Source organism: Tiliqua scincoides, chromosome 3, assembly GCF_035046505.1.
Source record: "Tiliqua scincoides isolate rTilSci1 chromosome 3, rTilSci1.hap2, whole genome shotgun sequence".
Taxonomy (NCBI): domain Eukaryota; kingdom Metazoa; phylum Chordata; class Lepidosauria; order Squamata; family Scincidae; genus Tiliqua; species Tiliqua scincoides.
The window spans coordinates 223,398,821-223,416,996 of NC_089823.1; the positions used below are offsets into that span (position 1 = coordinate 223,398,821).

Genomic DNA, 18,176 nt, shown 5'->3' on the forward strand with positions numbered 1-18,176 from the left:
AAAAGGGGCGGGACCAGCTGTCAAAGATAGTTTTGACATAAGGTATGTACTTCCTACTACTGCTTTATGTGCAGCTCCCATTCATTCCAATGGGGCTCACCTGCAGGAAAAATTCCTGGTGGGTTGTACCCTTCATCATCTTTCATCCAAGAACGCCAAACCTTCTCCGTCTCTTTAACATTTCCTCATCAGACTTGCCTCTTCAACTGCTTTATCCTTCTTCTGAATCCTGTCCCTGCCCCCTGACTGTTTCTCAACAGGTGCAGGGCAAAACCAGCCTTAAATCAACAGGTCCTATAGGCTTAACGCCGAGGGGAGCCTTTACCTTACCTTCCTTTTGAAGCAGACCCCAGTTCATTTTCCTTTCAACTTCCCAGGCTTGCTTTCAATTTTTATCAGGTCTTTGTTGCCGATTTCCTCCAGCAGCTGCCTTGACTTTTTTTCACGGTCCAGAATTTCTTTGGGGAACAGGTTCTTTTCATTAAACGCACCTTTCAGTGCTACAGGAGAAGACACACAAATGGGCATTTTTAAAACAGCCATCATTAATATTCAAGTTATTGAGAAGCAGCCTGTAAATAATCTCTCCATTATATATGAGGCAGTTTCCAGGTTTCCATTATAATTCAGTGCGACCAGAGACAAAGATGCAGCCATATGGTCTCCATCCCTATTATCAAGTTCCTTGCACTGGAAAAATCAGCATCCCAGTTGTTGCCTTTTAGGGATGCAGGATTACAATGTTGTTAGCGTTCTCTGTGAGTATTGTCATTCTGGGGAAGGTTGGGAGCTGTCTGATCTCAGAAGAAACTAACCTCTCTAGAAGTGAATTCTCTGAATGGGGAATGTCTCTAGTACACATGTAGATAAACGCAGGTACATGAGCACTGTGGTACCACAAAATACACAGCCTGCCACTGCACACCCTGCAGCTTCAAGGTATATTCTGAACTGCTAGCATTTGGCTTGTAGGATAAATTATGTTGTTCATTTTAAAAAAATATTAGGTTCACTTACATATTTGAAAGAGGGAAACAAAAACAACACACCACCCTCATGATTTTTAAATCTGTGAAGAACAGGGCTTGTGCAAAGTAAACAACACAGAAAAGAAACTTCAGCAAGGCGCCTGAGAGGGGACATGATTGAAACGTACAAAATCACGCAGGGGATGGATAGAGTGGATAGAGGGATGCTCTTTTTCCTCTTACCTAACACCAGAACCAGGGGACATCCGCTAAAATTGAGTGTTCGGAGAGTTAAGACAGACAGAAGAAAATATTTCTTTACCCAGAATGTAATTAGCCTGAGGAACTCTTTGCCACAGGATGTGGTGATGGCACCTGGCCTAGATGCCTTTAAAAGGGGATTGAAATTTCTGGAATTTCTGGAAGTCCATCGCAGGTTACAAGCCATGATAGGTATGTGCAACTTCATGGTTTTAGAAGTAGGCTACCTCACTAGGCCAAGGAGTGGCAGGTTCCTTGTTGTCTTGTGTGCTCCTTGAGGCATCTGGTGGGCCACTGTGAGTTACAGGAAGCTGGATTAGATGGACCTTTAGCCTGATCCAGTGAGGCTCTTCTTATGTTCTAATGTGCAACAGTGGAGAGGAAGGGGCTTCTGAAGTTCCCCTTGGTATGTGTTCATCCACACACACACACACACACACACACACACACAGAGAGAGAGAGAGAGAGAGAGAGAGAGAGAGAGAGAGAGAGAGAGTGCCATCATTTTACATGGTAATTTTCAAGAAGGAGAGGACAGTGCCCATTCCAAGGGGCTTACAAGCTAGATACCAACACAAGGAAAGCAACATAGGGGGAGGCAGGGATAAGCAGAAAAACAATATGCAGCTGTTTCAGTTACACATATGAAGATGGGTAGCCTGATCAAATGCAAATTCCCCCACACCGAGGCAACGGCACCAGCAAGGCTTGTGCTGCATCCTGTGGGGGAATTTTGCAGGCAGGAGGTCTGCCCAAGGTAAGGGGACATTTCTCCCCTTGCCCCGGGGTAAGCTTCAGCAGCCACAATGAGGAAACCTGGACCTGTGTGAATGCAATAGCTGGTGCAAGTTCACATTGCTCCATTTTAGCAGATTGCGCCCAGGAGGGAGGGGGATAGGGTGTAACGCGCACTGCTGGTGCTGATCCTGCCCCCTCCCAGGTCTGAATTGCCCGTCCCTCACCTATATTGCTGCCCTTCACCCAGAAGATGCATCATGTCACTGCATGTAGGATCCACCAAGTTTTACAGCACTTTCTAGGGTCCGTGCAAACTTTCCTGTCATACCAACTGGCATTTGGCTAGTTCTGTAAGCTTTAGAGGACAATTTTTTCAACTAGAAAGTGCTTATCCTCTTCCATGAAGTAGCCTGAGTTGGCATCCAGAGGGTTCCCAAATGAGCAGATGCAGACCTCCTGAGCTTCAGCAAGGTGGCTAACCCCCGTGCTTTCTTGTCCATGCCCAGGGATCATGGTACATTTTTTTTTCATTCAGCGTTGTGATTAAATGTGCAAATCCAGATTATCCAGCCAGAAAGCTATTTCATGCTTGAATGTAGCCTTGTCCACCTCATATAAAAATCTATGGAAGCCAGCATGGACTGCAAGCAAGGAGATGGCTCTGTCATGAAGCTCACTGGATACCCACAACCCGATCCTACAGTTGCTGCAGGAAAGAGTTAAAATGAAAACTCAGAGAGTTTGTGTCTTGTCCAAAATTGAGGGGTTTCAGGAGGATTAATGAGAAAATCCTGGAGTGCTTCATATAAATTTAATAATAGCATTTTCTATCTAAAGCTCCTGGGGAAGAGCAAGAGATCCAACCGTCTGGCAAGATTAACGATGGTGAAGGAAAGAAGCATTTTGCCAACTGAGATCACGCACCTGGCTAGTCAAGAAAGCTCTTTGGGGATTGATTTGGCCTCAAAAAGGATTGTATTTTAATTTTTTTAATTGCTTTTTGGAACTGTGTGAGGCTGTCATGGGGCTGTGCTGAATCATCAGTGCAGGCTCCACTTTAATTCTCTTTCTGCTTCTCATGGGGCTTGCTGTCTCATTCACAGTGGCCTCTTGCTATTGAGCTTGAAGAAGCAAGGTTTTTTGGGTTTGCTGTACAAATCAGGAAATGCTGATGTTGAGCTATGAAAATCGACTTTCTGTGACTCCAGCACCATTCACAGCCATGGTCTTCGAGAGCCGGTCTTTGGCAAAAGATGCTGAAGTCATAACGGCAAACGACATGGAAAAATAAAGGGTGTCCTCAGCGCAGCCCAACAGCTCAATAGAAGCTTCGGAAGCTATTCAATCACCTTATTTACTTGTTCATATTTGCATCTCATCATTCCTGGTTGGATGTTACACCGAAAACAGAGACTGAATACCAGAACTGACTGCATTTCCAAAGAGATGCTTACGTAAGTGGTGTAGCTATGGGGGGGCTGACCAGTTAAGTACTGCAGGTGCCACAACGCACCATCTAAGTAGCCCCTCCCACTCACAGTTGGAGCCATTCCTAGCAGTGACAACAATGCACAGGTACTTGCTGAATCAAACAGCATTTCCTGCATGATGCCATTGCTGCCCCGATGGCTCCAACAGTGAGTAGAGAGGCAGCTTACATGACGCATTGCGGCATCTGCAGTACTTACTGCACTGCCACCCCTGTGAGTCAGAGGCTCCCATTTCTAAGGGTTAAACTGAATGAAATGGCTTGTGATTGGAAAGCAGTTGCATGACATTTCAGATTGGGAGAGCAGTGTGGGGGGGGGAAGGGAATTCATCCTTTCCCCCGCAACCTTCTTCTTGATCTATATCACGCACACACCCATGCTGTTGCTGATTGCCTATGGAGGAAACTTAAATTCCATATGGTGCCTGTTTTCTTTTTCCAGAAGTGCAAAGAGCAGCTGAGAAGAACCGTTTTGATTGGGAATATGGGGTGGGGAAGACAGTTAATCTCCCAGCTCCAGTGACACTCCCCTAATCTGCCTTGGGACTCCAAGTAACAATCTGTAGGCTATGAAAAAGTGGGAGGACCAATCCTGGATTTTGCAGCCTCTTGGTTGGTTTGACTCCAAGTCTTCATAGAGTCAAGAGTCAACGGGATACAAATCCCATCTACAACATCTGCCAGGCCCTAGCAGCCAGGTCTCACCAACCCTCTGCTTTCCCAGTGTTCATTGCTTGTTTATAAGGCACTGAATGTTCCCATCACTTGCCTGCCCCAAAGACTCTGCTTCATCTTCCTCCCAGGACCTCTTAACACCAACCCCTTCTGGAATCACTTTTTGTTTGCTATGCTTTAAATGAGGGGCCACCAAACCCCAGCCCATGGGCCAGATTTGGCATGCTGGGATTATCCTTCCAAGCTCAGTGTAAAGATGGCAAAGCCTTACCGTTCTGCACCGCAGCCACCATTAGTCACGCCCAATCATCACACAGCCTTGTGCCAGGCAGCCACTTCCCCCGGGAAATCAGGGTGCAGAGCCTTCTGAAGGCTGTGTGAAGATCGTGTGCCAGGTACAATAAAGCTTTATCACCTCCACACCCAGAAGGATAATCCTAGCACACAGTGGGCTGTCGTTTTGGAGAGGGCTGCTTTAAGCAGTTCCCAGTCTCTAAATTCCACCAAGCAAACTGTATTTTCTCCTCCAGCAAGGCCCATATACAGGAGTGCCTCCATATCCGCAGGGGTTCTGTTCCTGAAACCGCCCCCCTCCGCAGATACGTGAATCCTTGGATAGGGGCAAATGCCCCCCCCCAACCTCCGGAGGCAAGGGAAACAGACCTGGACCTGGAAGAGACCACGTGCATCTGCCCACAGCCTCTGCTGGCCCAGAATGACTGTAAGTAGCGAAAAATTGCTACTGCCAGTTTTTCATGAAAATAGGAAGTAATATTTTTAATGCCTTATAAGACATAGGGGGGGCCCCGTGGACCCAATGCACGGTTAAAACTGAAACTGCAGGTACGGGATCCACAGATATGGTGGCTTCCCTATATATGAATATCTAAAGTTGCCCATTCATACCATTGCCCTATCTCATTCAGTATTGTCTTCAATGTTGGGGAGCAGCTCTCCAGACTTTTACACATGGGTACTTTGCAGCCTTACCTGGTATCAACTGATACCTGATACCTGATACTAACTGGTATCAAATCTGGAACCTACTGCACACCAAGCGTATGCTTTATCGCTAAGTTATGGCCCCTTCCAAGGATGCAGCTTGCAGTGTTGTTGCTCATTTTGCACCATTCCAGACCCCTGTGGATATAAGGCTAGGAGTGGGGATGCGTAAGGACCAGTCTGTGTTGCTGTCTCAGCACACACAGAGCTGCTTCTCTTAATTCCACATTTATCCACTGTCCTGAACTGTTCACAGACCCTGATTTAGATCAGCCATTTTCAACCACTGTGCCCTGGCACACTGGTGTGCCACGAATGGTCCCCAGGTGTGGCATGGGAATTTGGGAGAGGGTCATTTATCAATAGGACCATTGGGGGATATGAGCCCCCATTGACAGCACAGTGTGCCTTGTCAATTGTAAAAAAGCTGATGGTGTGCCTTGACCATTTTAGTGCCCTGCCAGTGTGCCGCAAGATGAAAAAGGTTGAAAATCACTGCTTTAGATAGTCCTCCTGAATTATATCTATAGATTCAGTACAGAATCCGTTATACTGGTATACTCTATACCAGCGGTTCTCAAACTTTGTGCCACTGTGACCCATTTCATCCTCCACACTGGGTTATGACCTGATGGTTGCTATTGCACTTGAAAAACGTTGATGGGAGCCATGGGAGACTCATACCAGGTCTGCAACTCACTCCATTGGCCTCCATGGGCCTCCACTCATGCCGGGTCTGCAAGCCACTCCATTGGCCTCCATGGGCCCCAGAGTGCCCTTGCGGAAGCAAATCAGAAGTCATGGAAGAAAATCAATAGTTTCAAATGCAAACTTCAAATCATTTCCAGTTACTCTTGCAGAGGCCAATGGAGTGGATCACGGGCCCAGCATGAACTAGAAGTGGCTTCCGGTGGCTACCAGTAATACTTTGCAGCGCAACAGCAGGTCATGACCCACTTCACATCGGGTTGCAACCCACTAGTGGTTGGTAAAGTGGCTTGGTAAATGCCACTCTACACCAGACCTATGCAACCTGTGGATCCCTCCTCCTGCCACAGAACAGGCCACTGTTGTCATCTGTTGTGGCCTGCCAGGTGCTTGCCCAAGACAGGAAGTAAAACCAGAAGGTTTCTTGAGCCTGATGGGCCACCATGCTTAACAGGTAGCCAATCAGTGATGTGACAGCTGCAGCAGTTTGCAGAGGTACTGGGGCAAAGGCCTGCATTGGACCTCCTATGGCACTCCCTGACTGCCACCTTAGGATGGGGACCACTACTGTCACTGTTACTGAGGGTTCAGGAGCTAGCCAAACTGGGTGGGCCCTCTGATGAACATGGACCACCAGCCCATGGAGGGCCCAACCTGGTTGACCTCTGATGCCACCCCTTGGACAAATCTTTAGTTTGGTGTATCACAAGTTCTCCAGGTCAGCTCTAGACAAAGGTTGAGAATAACCTTCTGTTTGGTTTACTAGGTGGGATGGTCTCTTTGACTGTGATTAAGAAAAAACAAATATTTGCTTAGTGTCAAGGAACAAGAAAATTACTGATTAGCTTCCTTTGTATTGGCTACATCTAAAATTAGATCTCAATTTGTAAACGCTAATGTAATTTAACTGTGAAATGGTGCACAAAGTGAATTTTAATTCTGATTATTGTAAAGGAGGACTTCTGGTAAACATTAATTGTGGGTTGCATTATTGCATTTAGTTTGTGTAATTATGTGATTAGTTTCCCAATATTGCTGTGACCTATGATTAAAGAAATAACAAGCTTAGATGATACCAGGGTGGTTTATTTGATGTTCGGATGCCCCATCCTTTCATGTAAGGTAAAGAACAGGAGTTGAAATGCTTTATTTTACTACTGGAAGCATCCAAAGATATTTTAGCCCACAATGCCTGCATGACCTACCTGGTACACATAGATGTTGGAGATTCATGATGGACCTCCTGTTTAAAAAAAACACAAAAAAACGGGGGGGGGGGTGGACACACAAAGTGGATGGGGACCATGGCGCTCCCCTGCCATTTTCCCAATATAGATCACAAACACCCAACCCTGCTATTGGTGTCATTGGAGAAAACGTACAGATTCTCATAAATGTTCCTAACTGGGAAAGTAAAAGAGGAAAGAGTGGAGAGGATTCAGAGCCAGAAACATAGTGGGAAAGGTTCAGTCTCTTCCCCCAGTGCTTTTGTCCTAATCCAATTTGTCTCCCCCAGCTATGTTTTTAAAGAGATGGGAGAGCCAATCATGGATCTCTAACATCCCACCTAATTTGGCCAGGGGAAGACTTCCCATGCACATGCTCAGGCATCCATCCCATGGCCAGGCTGTTCTCTCCCCTCAACATATTTCCCCCATGAACATTCCCCATATCTGATCACTGGCTTACCTGCCAGGTTTTTTGCCAGCTGGGCAAGCTAGTAAGTGGGTGGACACCTGTTCCCAATGATTCTCTGCCTCCATAGGATTCCCGGGAGCAAGAAAGACGAGCACATATGATACTCACGTGAGCTCATCCTCCTAGCAAATTAGGTTGCTCTCCCTGGGTGTTCTGTATCTAGTCTAAAAGTTGCAACCCAATTGGCCAGGGGGAGGAAATGGAGAGTTTGGGGATGGGGAGGGCAGGAAGCAGAGTCGATTCCCAGGGCAGTGACTTGTGCTAGGATCTTAACTCCTCTTTCCCAGGCTTTTTCTCTCTTCAGACTTATGGGCCAGCAAAATGGCTGGTGTATATCTTAGGAGACCAATAGGTGATCACAGACTTCCAGGGGATAAACAAATATTTTTATTTACCTCCTGCTGGGTGTCTGATCACAGCCGCCCCCCCATTGGATACTGTGCACATGCAGCCAGCACAGCTGCATCAGTGCCAGTGGTGGGGAATAGGACTGGGGAGTAGCACTGCTTATTCTCTTTCTAGCCCAAATTGGTGCATTATCATTATGGACATTATAGACATGGATATTATGGAAGTGTTGTCCATACTAAATGGAAAATGGACTGTGGGTACAAGTTCTCACATTTTCTCATAACAAACCACAAATACATTTCATATGGATGATAATCACAGACTATATATTAGCTCTTGCATCTTCTATCGCTATGCTGCTATCTACATCACCATCAACCTCATGTTACTTGGACATCCGATGGAAAATTTTCCTTGTGGCAATGAAACTTGAGCTCAGATTTGTACACAGGAGGAAGTCCATTTGTAGGGAGAAGGATACAGCAACATAGGAGTCTGTCATCCCCTAGAGCCCCGATGCAATACCCCAGTTTAAGCCATTTCTGCTCAACGCATATATGCAACACGGACAAAATGTGTACACCTGTGGGCTGGGCAGAAATGGGTTAAAGGAAATATGCAACTAAAAAGCCCTTTGATGCTTCATTGGTCTAGTCACAACATTCTGATGTGAATGGCTGGAATGTCCATGTTAAACGTTTTCAACCTTTTTGCATAGAAGATCTCCTATACCAAATTACTACTAACAGATTAGCCCTTATGGATGTTAATTAAGATAACTCTTCAATGCAGTGATATAATTGACTTCTGATGCTTTATGATTGTTGGACATCTAAGAACATGAAGAGCCCTGGTGGATTGGCCAAACGCTCATCTAGTCCAGCTTCTTGTATCTCACAGTGGCCCACCAGATGCCTCAGGGAGCAGCCAAGACAACAAGAGACCTGCATCCTGGTGCCCTCTTTTGCACCTGGCATTTTGAGGTAGCCTACTTCTAAAATCAGGAGGTTGCACACACATCTATGGAGCATCATATAGTGAAATGTATTTTATGATGTCTTCAACCCAAGTGCAGTACAAGAGAGTTGCATGAAATTATGGCTGAGATTTAGTTTAGTCTGGGAGATTACTTGCTTCAAACAAAATGTGTGGTTAAATTATTTTCATCTTCTACCACCTCAGTTAATCCATACGCACAGTTATCCTGATGAGCTCTTGAACCCATAGCCCAGGGGTGCTCAAACTTTCATCTTTAGGGATGCTGGACCTTTAACAAGTGTATAGAAGAGAGAATTTCAGCAGGTGTAGCTTGTCATCTGTGGGATGACAAGTTGCACCTGCTGCAATTCTCTCTTCTATACACTTGTTAAAGGTCCAGCATCCCTAAAGTTGAAAGTTTGAGCACCCCTGCCATAGCCTGTATGTACATACAAAATGGCTGAGATGGGATCTGCTCAACCACTATGTCTAGACTGTAGAATGCCCTTCCAGGAAGAGACATGCTCATTGCTTGCCTTTCAACCAACAGTGAAAATTTGGAGAAAGCTTTTGAGTTGATCTAAAAGGTCAGAAACTAAAGTTTTCATCAATGAAAAATGCATACACACATATACAGATGCATATATACAAATGTTTTGGGTCATAATGATAGGTTACTACTATCCAGACATAACTAGAACACAGTGGCCAAGATACACAGAGCCTGTAGGGACGCAGTGAAGAGCTTTAATCGCTGGCTATGACACACCACAAATTTAACAACACGAATCTTGTATGCAACTCGGAATCACATGTTCATGTAACTTCTGCATCTACAATGACCTGCTAGCAGCCATGCAATAAATTCCTTCCTCGTTCTATTCCCTTTACCTCCTTTTAACAGAGATAAGCTAGTGACCTTTATTTTTGCCTCTCTCTCGCAAGAGGTAGAGTAATGAGAATATAATGAAGGTCTACTTACTGGCTGAAAGGGTAGGCGGTTTTATATCTTCAGAGCTCCTCTCTGCCGACTTTTCCCCAAAGTATTTGTCGGGGGCCAGAAGGAAGTTGAGCTTGCTCATTTCTGGCGTCTCCGTCAGGGCTTCAATATTTAATGACCTAAATACAACTTTGCAACCCAGAGGATTATTCCAAATGCAGGAAATCATTTCATAGAACAACACAGTTGCCACTGAAGCAAAGTTAATTTTTGGTAGATAAACATCCAATTCCACTTGTTTAGCTGCAGAATATTCAGGTATCTGAACACTCTCTCTCACACAGACAAACATCCAGAGAGAACCTGGTTATTTTCATTCAGTGCAGCCAAAGAAGGCTCACAATCCTCTAAATTAAAAGGGCACAATAACTTAATGTTAATTAAAAGAATTTTTTTTTCCAACCAAACCTGTGGAAACCTGTCACGCACATAAGATGAAAAGGATTCTTTTTCTTTTAGGTTTGTCATCAATTGTCTGTCTGTATCCGGCATCAATACCTGGGCTGGGATCCAACGATTTACCATGCCTGCCCAGGGCTTTTCAGCTATTTTTCTTCCAGTTGCAGCTTTGTGCACCCCTCAAAAAGCCAAGCCTGAAGATCAGGGTCTTAAATGGCATTCCTTGAGGTGAAAGGAGCTAGTGATGGAAAAGAAGACCACCAAACCCTGTGCACAAGGGCCTCTTTGGATCTCAACCCTGTTTAGGGTGTCCCATGCACTAATCTTCCCTAATCTACAATGGCTTTCTCATTGATTTCTACAGAAATGCACAGACTGGTTGACACCACTAAATTCATGAGGACAGAGGTAGGATATTTGTGGAACTCTGGATCTGTGCAATAAAGTCCACATACCTGTTGGTTTGATTCCAGTGGCTTTATCAAACAGGACATATTTTCTTCCTTTCTTGTTCGTTTTCTCTTTGTATTTTTTACCCAGGATTGTGTTGTCCCATATATTCACCCTAGCAATCGGGAATGAAAATGAGCTGGCATTTCTCTATTTCATTTAAATTCTGCCTTTGGTCCAAATCATTCTCATCTCTATAAAGGATCACCATGTCTTAAAATGCAACTGTCAGTTACAGTTAACAAACAATGAGTGGAAGGTTCATAGGCCAAATGGAATGTTTACCCTGAAGTGGAGTTCATCTCAATGGATTGAGTGGGGATGAACAAATTCTATGAATGAATCAAATGAAGCGACCAACCCAAGTACTTCATAACAACACCCATTTGAACTGTGATGAATGAGCAGCCAATCAGAGATGCCTTCAGGATGGAATGGGATGGAATCTGAAATAGTACACCACTACTGACCCTACAGCTAATTATGACATAGGAATAATTAAACAAAACTGAACAGTTATTATTGAGGACTCTGTAATAATAATAATAATAATAATAATAATAATAATAATAATAATAATAATAAATGTTGGCATCCTTCAGTCTCGACTATGGTGTCACGCTCTGAATGGTGGTTCTGGAACAGAGTGTCCTCTCCAGTGCGTGAAGCCTGGGTAAAGTAGGTATGGAGGATAGGCTGTTACCCATGCAGCAAATCCCCCCTCTCCACGTCGCTGAAATGGTCCAATGGAAAGGCAGAGGCCAATACGGTTGGTTCCAGCGGCGTCGCAGGAGTTGCCAGAACGTGACTGTGTTCAGCCATGAACAGCCTCAGGGACTCCGGCTCCGGATTTTGCCTCGAGGTTGACTCCTGAAGCCTTTTCCGTAACTGGATGTAGCCACAAGGCAGTGGAGGTTTGGGATCAGAGTTTTCCTTCTCTCAGATGAGCTGCCTTCCCAGGCTGACGAGTCCCATCTACCCACTGGCTGTTTAGTCGCCTCTTATGACAAGTACAGCCAAACTGAGGGCCTATTCTTATCCCCAGCCCCCAGGGGAATAATAATAATAATAATAATAATAATAATAATAATAATAATAATAATAATAATAATAATAATAATACAGGTATTTATATACCGCCTATCTTGGTCTTTATTCAAGACTTTATTCAAGGCAGGCTATTTAAATCCCCGTAGGGATTTTTACAATTGAAAGGTTCTATCTTTCAAGAACCACAACATTCAGATGTTTCTTTCTGATCTGGTTTCACATTCTGGCCTCCATCCTCCCACGCTCAGAGCAGATGGAATAACCTGGCTCAGCTTGTCAGCTGCTTCAAGGTCGCACGGTGCCGGTGGCCTCACACTGGCGACCTTCTGGATGTTATCTTCAGGCAAATGGAGGCTCTACCCTCTAGACCAGACCTCCTGCCCAGACCTCTAGACCAGACCTCCTGTAACTGTGGGTTTGGTTATTTTAGCAGTTAAATAAATCTTTCATCAACTAATCAATGGGGAGTCAATTTTAATCTGGGAGACAACTTCTCATTTGGGGGTCTGCAGGTTAAGGGCACACCTATTTTTTTCTTTGTTGGGGGCTTACTGGAATGGAAAACCCATTCCTGTACCTTCCAAACCTGCAAAGGTTTGGTTGATGATTTCTCTTCTAACAATAAGTGATAATTTACAACTTAATAAGCAAAAACTATCTTACATATTCATCAAGGATCTCAAAACCTGTACTGGGGCTTTGGTGATATGCAAATTTATTTCAGTCTAAACCATTAGATCCTTAACTACAAATTTAATCACTTGGTTATCCAAAGTGTCCTTGAGAAGGTGATTAAGGAAGATCCAGTTGGCAGCTCTTGTGAAATTTACACAGGAAGGCAGTCTGAGTGAGCAGGAGGGAACAGGTCTCTTACAGGGCAATCCATAAGAACATAAGAAGAGCCCTGCTGGATCAGGCCAAAGACCCAACTAGTCCAGCTTCCTGTATCTCACAGTTGCCCACCAAATGCCCCAGGGAGCACACAAGACAACAGACACAACCTGCGTCCTAATGCCCTCCCCTGCATCTGGCAATCAGAGGCAGCCTGCCTCTAAAACCAAGAGCTTGTACATACCTACTATGACTTGTAACCTGTAATGAACTTTTCCTCCAGAAATTTGTCCAAACCCCTCTTAAAGGCATCCAGGCAAGATGCCATCACTACTTCCTGTGGCAAAGCGTTCCACAATAATTACACACTGGGTAAAGAAATATTTTCTTCTGTCTGTCCTAACTCTCCCAACACTCAACTTTTGTGGATGTCCCCTGGTCTCTGGTGTTATGTGAGAATCCTATGCATATCTACTCAGAAGTAAGAATCCTATGCATCCTACTCAGAAGTAAGTGCCATTGAATTCAGTGGTACTTATTCCCAGGCAAGCGTGCATAGGATTGCAGCCTTGGTTGCTCAGACCAGTGAAAAAGCCTGACCTAGAGAGTTCTTATATGAGTCTGAGGGGTCTGAGTATCTGTGCTACTCTGATGAATGGTGTATGGAGATTTGGTTGGCTGGTCACCCACAGCTTCCTCATGTGACCAGAGCTAGATGGTGGCACTAAGACTGAATCCCTGCCAGTCATCAGTCACCAGCTCAAGATGTAGTACAGACTTGAGCCTGGGGGCCAAATTACACATTACATGCACGCCCCCTTCTCATGAAATCCTTTTGACATTTAGTAAACCAGGGGAGATGCAACACTTGCATTCATAGGTCATGCTCCTGATGCTGCCACATGCCCCAATGGCCATACCTTTGGCTTTCATATGAAAGGGGCTGTCCCCATATACACCATGCGAGAAGGAACTCTGATTATCCAACAGTGCAATTATATGTCTGGTTGGTTGGCTGGCAACCTTCAGTCTCGAAAGACTATGGTATAAGCCTACAGCACCCGGTATTCCCAGGAGGTCTCCCATCCAAGTACTAACCAGGCCTGACCCTGCTTAGCTTCCGAGATCAGACATGATTAGGCATGTTCCACTAAGTTCAACAGGACATGCAGCCCAATGCACTCTGATGGGGCATGCACTGTATCCGGCTGGGGAGCTTTGTGCTCTAGAGGTTTCCTCAGGTGAGGGAACATTTGTTACTTTGCACCAGGGTAAGCCTGCACTGCCCATTGGTGATTTTGCACGGCCAGTGATTTTGCACTGCCAGTGATTTTGCTGGCACAAGTCTTTATGGACCTGGGTTGGAGGATCAAGACCAGGAAGAAGGATAGGCAGCACCACTGCCACCAAAACTGCCCCATTCCCAGCCTCAATCTACCCTCCTCCCCACTCCATCTCCGCTGCATTCTGCCTCCTCCCCACCCTGTTCCACCCCCTCCCTGCCTCCCTCCCACCCCCTGCATGGACCTACCATTGCCAACAGGTATTCTCCAGCTGCTGGTGCACAGACCCTATCGTAACAGGATTGTGCCGTTACTCGCAGATAAGAGTGCATAGGATTGCAACCCAAATTCTTGCCCCCATCATGTATGTAAACACGGTTTCTTTCTCGTCAACACTGAAATGCAACTCCTGGAGGTGTGGGCAGTGGGCCTCCAGGTGGGCCAACAGGTGCAATCCCCATGCCTCAGGTTCACTGCGCGTAGGGAGGATTTCATAAGAAGAGGGTATAAAAATGTACAATAATAGTCTATGAACCTTTTACTTTGGTGAAAAGCCACCTCTAGAAGAATCAAGGGAGAGGAAAAGTGGCAGTGGGGAGGAGGAAGTAAATTTTCGCCTTGCTGCCTGCCATTTCCCTACTCCAAATTGCCCCACAAAGTGGCTTTTCCCCACGTGAGATATTAAATGTGAGCTTACCCTCACCAACACGCCTTCACAGGAAAAAAGTCAAGAGGGGCAATTTGGAACATAGAAATCACATTTTGGGGGGAGAACGTTTAAGCACCTCTGCCCTTCTTCTCTGCTCCCAATAGCCATTCCATCTTTTCCTGCTAAAAAGACGGCTGTCAGAATAGCACGTGACATACAATTTAATCCTGACATAGAGCTTTCTCCTGTGGTTATTCTCAGCTGCTTATCCTCCTCTAAAAAGAGAGCTGATTCTCAAAATCTGTTGACAACCTCTGTCTGAGAATTTTTAAGGGAAAAAAAAAAACCTTATTTAAAGGAACATCTATCCACCCTCAGCTGCCAAGATCACTTGCGCTATGAATAGAAATAAATAAATGAATAAACAGGATCCTAGCAAATTTTGCTCCAATCCCATTCCAAGCTGGTGTGTTAATATTTCTCTTCCAACACCCTCTCCAGACTTATACTTAAATATGTCAACTATAATTAACATCTAAACCATGAAACTCATTTTCAGCCTAGAAATATTGTATATAAAATAAGAAGATACAGAATCTATTTACAGAAGGACAGATTTGCATTCTTTTGCACGTTAGAAACACCAACGTTTTCTTAGCCCAACTGAAACAGCCCCCCCCCCCACCGGTAGTGAACTCACAGTAAGTTTTTGTGATAAAGTGGTTCTCTGCTGAGGTGTTTAAACACATTTTTTGTTTTTACAGTGAAACAAATGTCATGCCAAGCTAGGAACTGTCTTTACTCCGTGCAGTGTAGTTCCACAGGGAACACTCTAGGATGGGCACATGCATCAGGGGGGTCTGCAGCTTGAAACGGGAAACCTCATTGCAGAGTCTGAAGCTGGAACCCAGATCAGGGGTCAAACAGGATATGACTGTAAGCATTTTTGTGCGGGATTTCATCCTGAGGCCGCTGTTGGGTTTTCCAAATTTGCTGGCAGGTTGAGTGCAGCACTTTAACAGCATCATCTTTTAAACTTTTAAGGAGCTCAACTGGAATACTGTCACCTCTGCTAGCTTTGTTGTTAGCGATGCTTCCTAGCGCCCACTTGACTTCATACTCCAGGACGTCTGGCTCAGGTTCTGTTAAGGGATCATCCCCGGGGCTGCTGATAATTTGCAGCCTGGATAGGAGCAGGCCCTGAAACCTTGGCCTGACCAAGCCAGCACAGCATCCTGGGAGCTAAGGATGATGAAATATCTGGTGACACATACCAGGTGACTGTTACCTGTGTGTGTGTGTGTGTGCGTGTGTCCCACATGCAATGTCAGAGTGACTTGGCAGTTTTTACTGCACTCTGATTGGCTGTCACTCATATAAATTCCAGCAGGAGCAAGCTGGGGTGTGGGAGATGCAGAGTGGATTTTGTGCCGAAGGCTACGTCAGTGTGAACCGTGAATCGTGTACAGTTTGGACTGTTGCTGTTGTAAATATTGTACATAGTAAAGAGGCGTTTGGTGAAGGACTTCTGCCTTGTGTCGTCTTTGTCGCTGGGAGTGTGTGTGCTCTAACCTTGAAAGATACGCAAGCCGAGCAGCCGGACAGCAGATAGCTGCGTGAACGTCTCTCCAGCTCGCAACAGGTTCAGTGATCACACCATCGTGGTTATCAGGGATGTTAAGATCTTTCTTGCAGAATTCCTCTGCGCACTCTTGCAACCTCTTCTTAATCTCCTCCTTCTGTTAGGTTCCTACTATTCTTGTCCTTTATCATGCCCATCTTTGCATGGAATGTTCCTTTGATATCTCCAATTTTCTTGAAGAGATCTCTAGTCTTTCCCCTTCCATTGTTTTTCTCTCTTTCTCTGCACTGCTAATTTAATTAGTCATTCCTATCTCTCCTTGCTATTCTCTGGAAATCTGCATTCCGTTGGGTATATCTTTCCCTTTCTCCCTTGCCTTTTGCTTTCTTTCTTTCCTCGGCATTTTGTAAAGCTTCTTCAGACAGCCATTTTGCCTTCTTGCATTTCTTTTCCTTGGGGATGGTTCTAGTTGCTACGTCCAGAACAATGTTGCGAGCATCCATCCACAGTTCTTCCGGCACGCTGTCTGCCAAATCTAAACCTTTGAATCTATTTGTCACCTCCACTGTGTATTCATAAGGAATATTATTTTTGTAAATAGGATTCCCCATGCGGGCATTCAGTTCAGATTGAGGTTGTGGCATGAAGGGAAAGGGGATTTAATCCTTTGCCCCAACTGAGTTAAATCTACTTTTCTTTCATTCCACAGTACCAAACTGGAGTGGATACCCCATGGCTCCCTTTTATAGAGAACTGACTGCACTTCCAGCAACCTCCTCTTAAGACAGGGAAAGTGTAGTGCACCAGGATCTTTACAATGGCAAGGCAGATTGCAGTCCTCTGCAGTCTAACCAATATGGTAAGTATTTGTTTTATAACAGCCCAATCCGTTTCAAAAAGGAAATACAAGAAGGCAAAATCCTATTGGGCTGTCCAGCTGGCAGAATGATTGTTCCGCCAGTTGTGACTGCCTTACAGCAGTCATAGAAACCACTCCAGATGTGCTCTGCCAGAGCACCTGTCCTTCATTCCATATTGTTGTAAAAGTCCTGGTCACACAATACATTCAGAGAATACACAATCAGTGCTCAGCATACATACCACTGTTGATGTACAAGGAATCACGTACCGGAGGACCCTTGTTATCCATAAGGGTTCCGTTCCTCAAACCCTTGTGGATACTAAATTCCACATGTTTCAAATCACGTGGTTTTTGTGGTCCCCTGAGCTCTAAACACAACTGGAGCCTTGCTCTGCCTTGGGATCTTCTGAGGCCCGTGGAGGCCGTGTGCAGCCTCCACAGCCCTCAGAACGGCCTCCAGAGATCCTAGAAGGGCACCTCCAGTTTTCACCCAAAAACTGGAAATGCCCTTCTAGGAGCCATTCTGAGGCTCGTGGAGGCTGTGTGTGGCCTCCATGGCCCACAGTAGAGCCTCCAGAGGCGACTGGAGCACAGCTCCAGTTGCCTCCAGAGGGCTCAGGTGGGGCCAATTCTGACTGCACGCAGGTCCAGAGGATTCGCATTGAGCCAAATCTGTGGATGGAAATTCTGCGGATAAACAGGCTCCACCTTTATTGTACATACAGACATTCATGTTCACATGATCTTGATACAACTTTTTCAAGGAGACCAGCTGATTTTATAAAATGACTCAAGTATGCACAAAAATTCAGTCCCATATAGATAACTGTGTTCTTTACAGTGATGGCTGCCAAACCAAAAAAGCAGTCCCTGATTGGACCACAGCTTACTGTTCCACCTTCATGCTGCAATTCTGCCCACTAGATTTGGGCACCAGGATGCTCTGGGCAGTTGCATCTGTTGCCCAGTGTCCCAGAAGGCTGTGCAACAGGCTGTCCAGGCAAATGTACTGCCCAGAGCATCCTGGTGCCCAGGTCAACTGGGCATGAATGCAGCACGGAGGCAGAATGGTAAGCTTCACTCATGGAGTAGAGGACTTTCCCCAAATCCTGGATCTGGCACCCGGGCTGGGGTTTGGAAAGCCCTGCTTTACAGTATAACATGAATTGCATTCATGGAGTAGGCATGACACAAGCACTAGA

At 45.4% G+C, this 18,176-nt stretch overlaps 1 protein-coding gene across 1 annotated transcript in view; it reads right to left on the reverse strand.

Annotated features, from left to right (window-relative positions):
- Window positions 1-354: 354 nt before the first annotated feature.
- The window catches only part of WDR49 (WD repeat domain 49), a 125,970-nt gene continuing 108,148 nt past the window's right edge, over window positions 355-18,176 (reverse strand). Inside the window, exons 16-18 of the mRNA XM_066621546.1 lie at window positions 10,723-10,832; window positions 9,851-9,997; window positions 355-500 (exon numbers count right to left, since the gene is read on the reverse strand). Coding sequence (XP_066477643.1) covers window positions 355-500; window positions 9,851-9,997; window positions 10,723-10,832 — 403 coding nt within the window. The remainder of the gene's footprint in view (window positions 501-9,850; window positions 9,998-10,722; window positions 10,833-18,176) is intronic.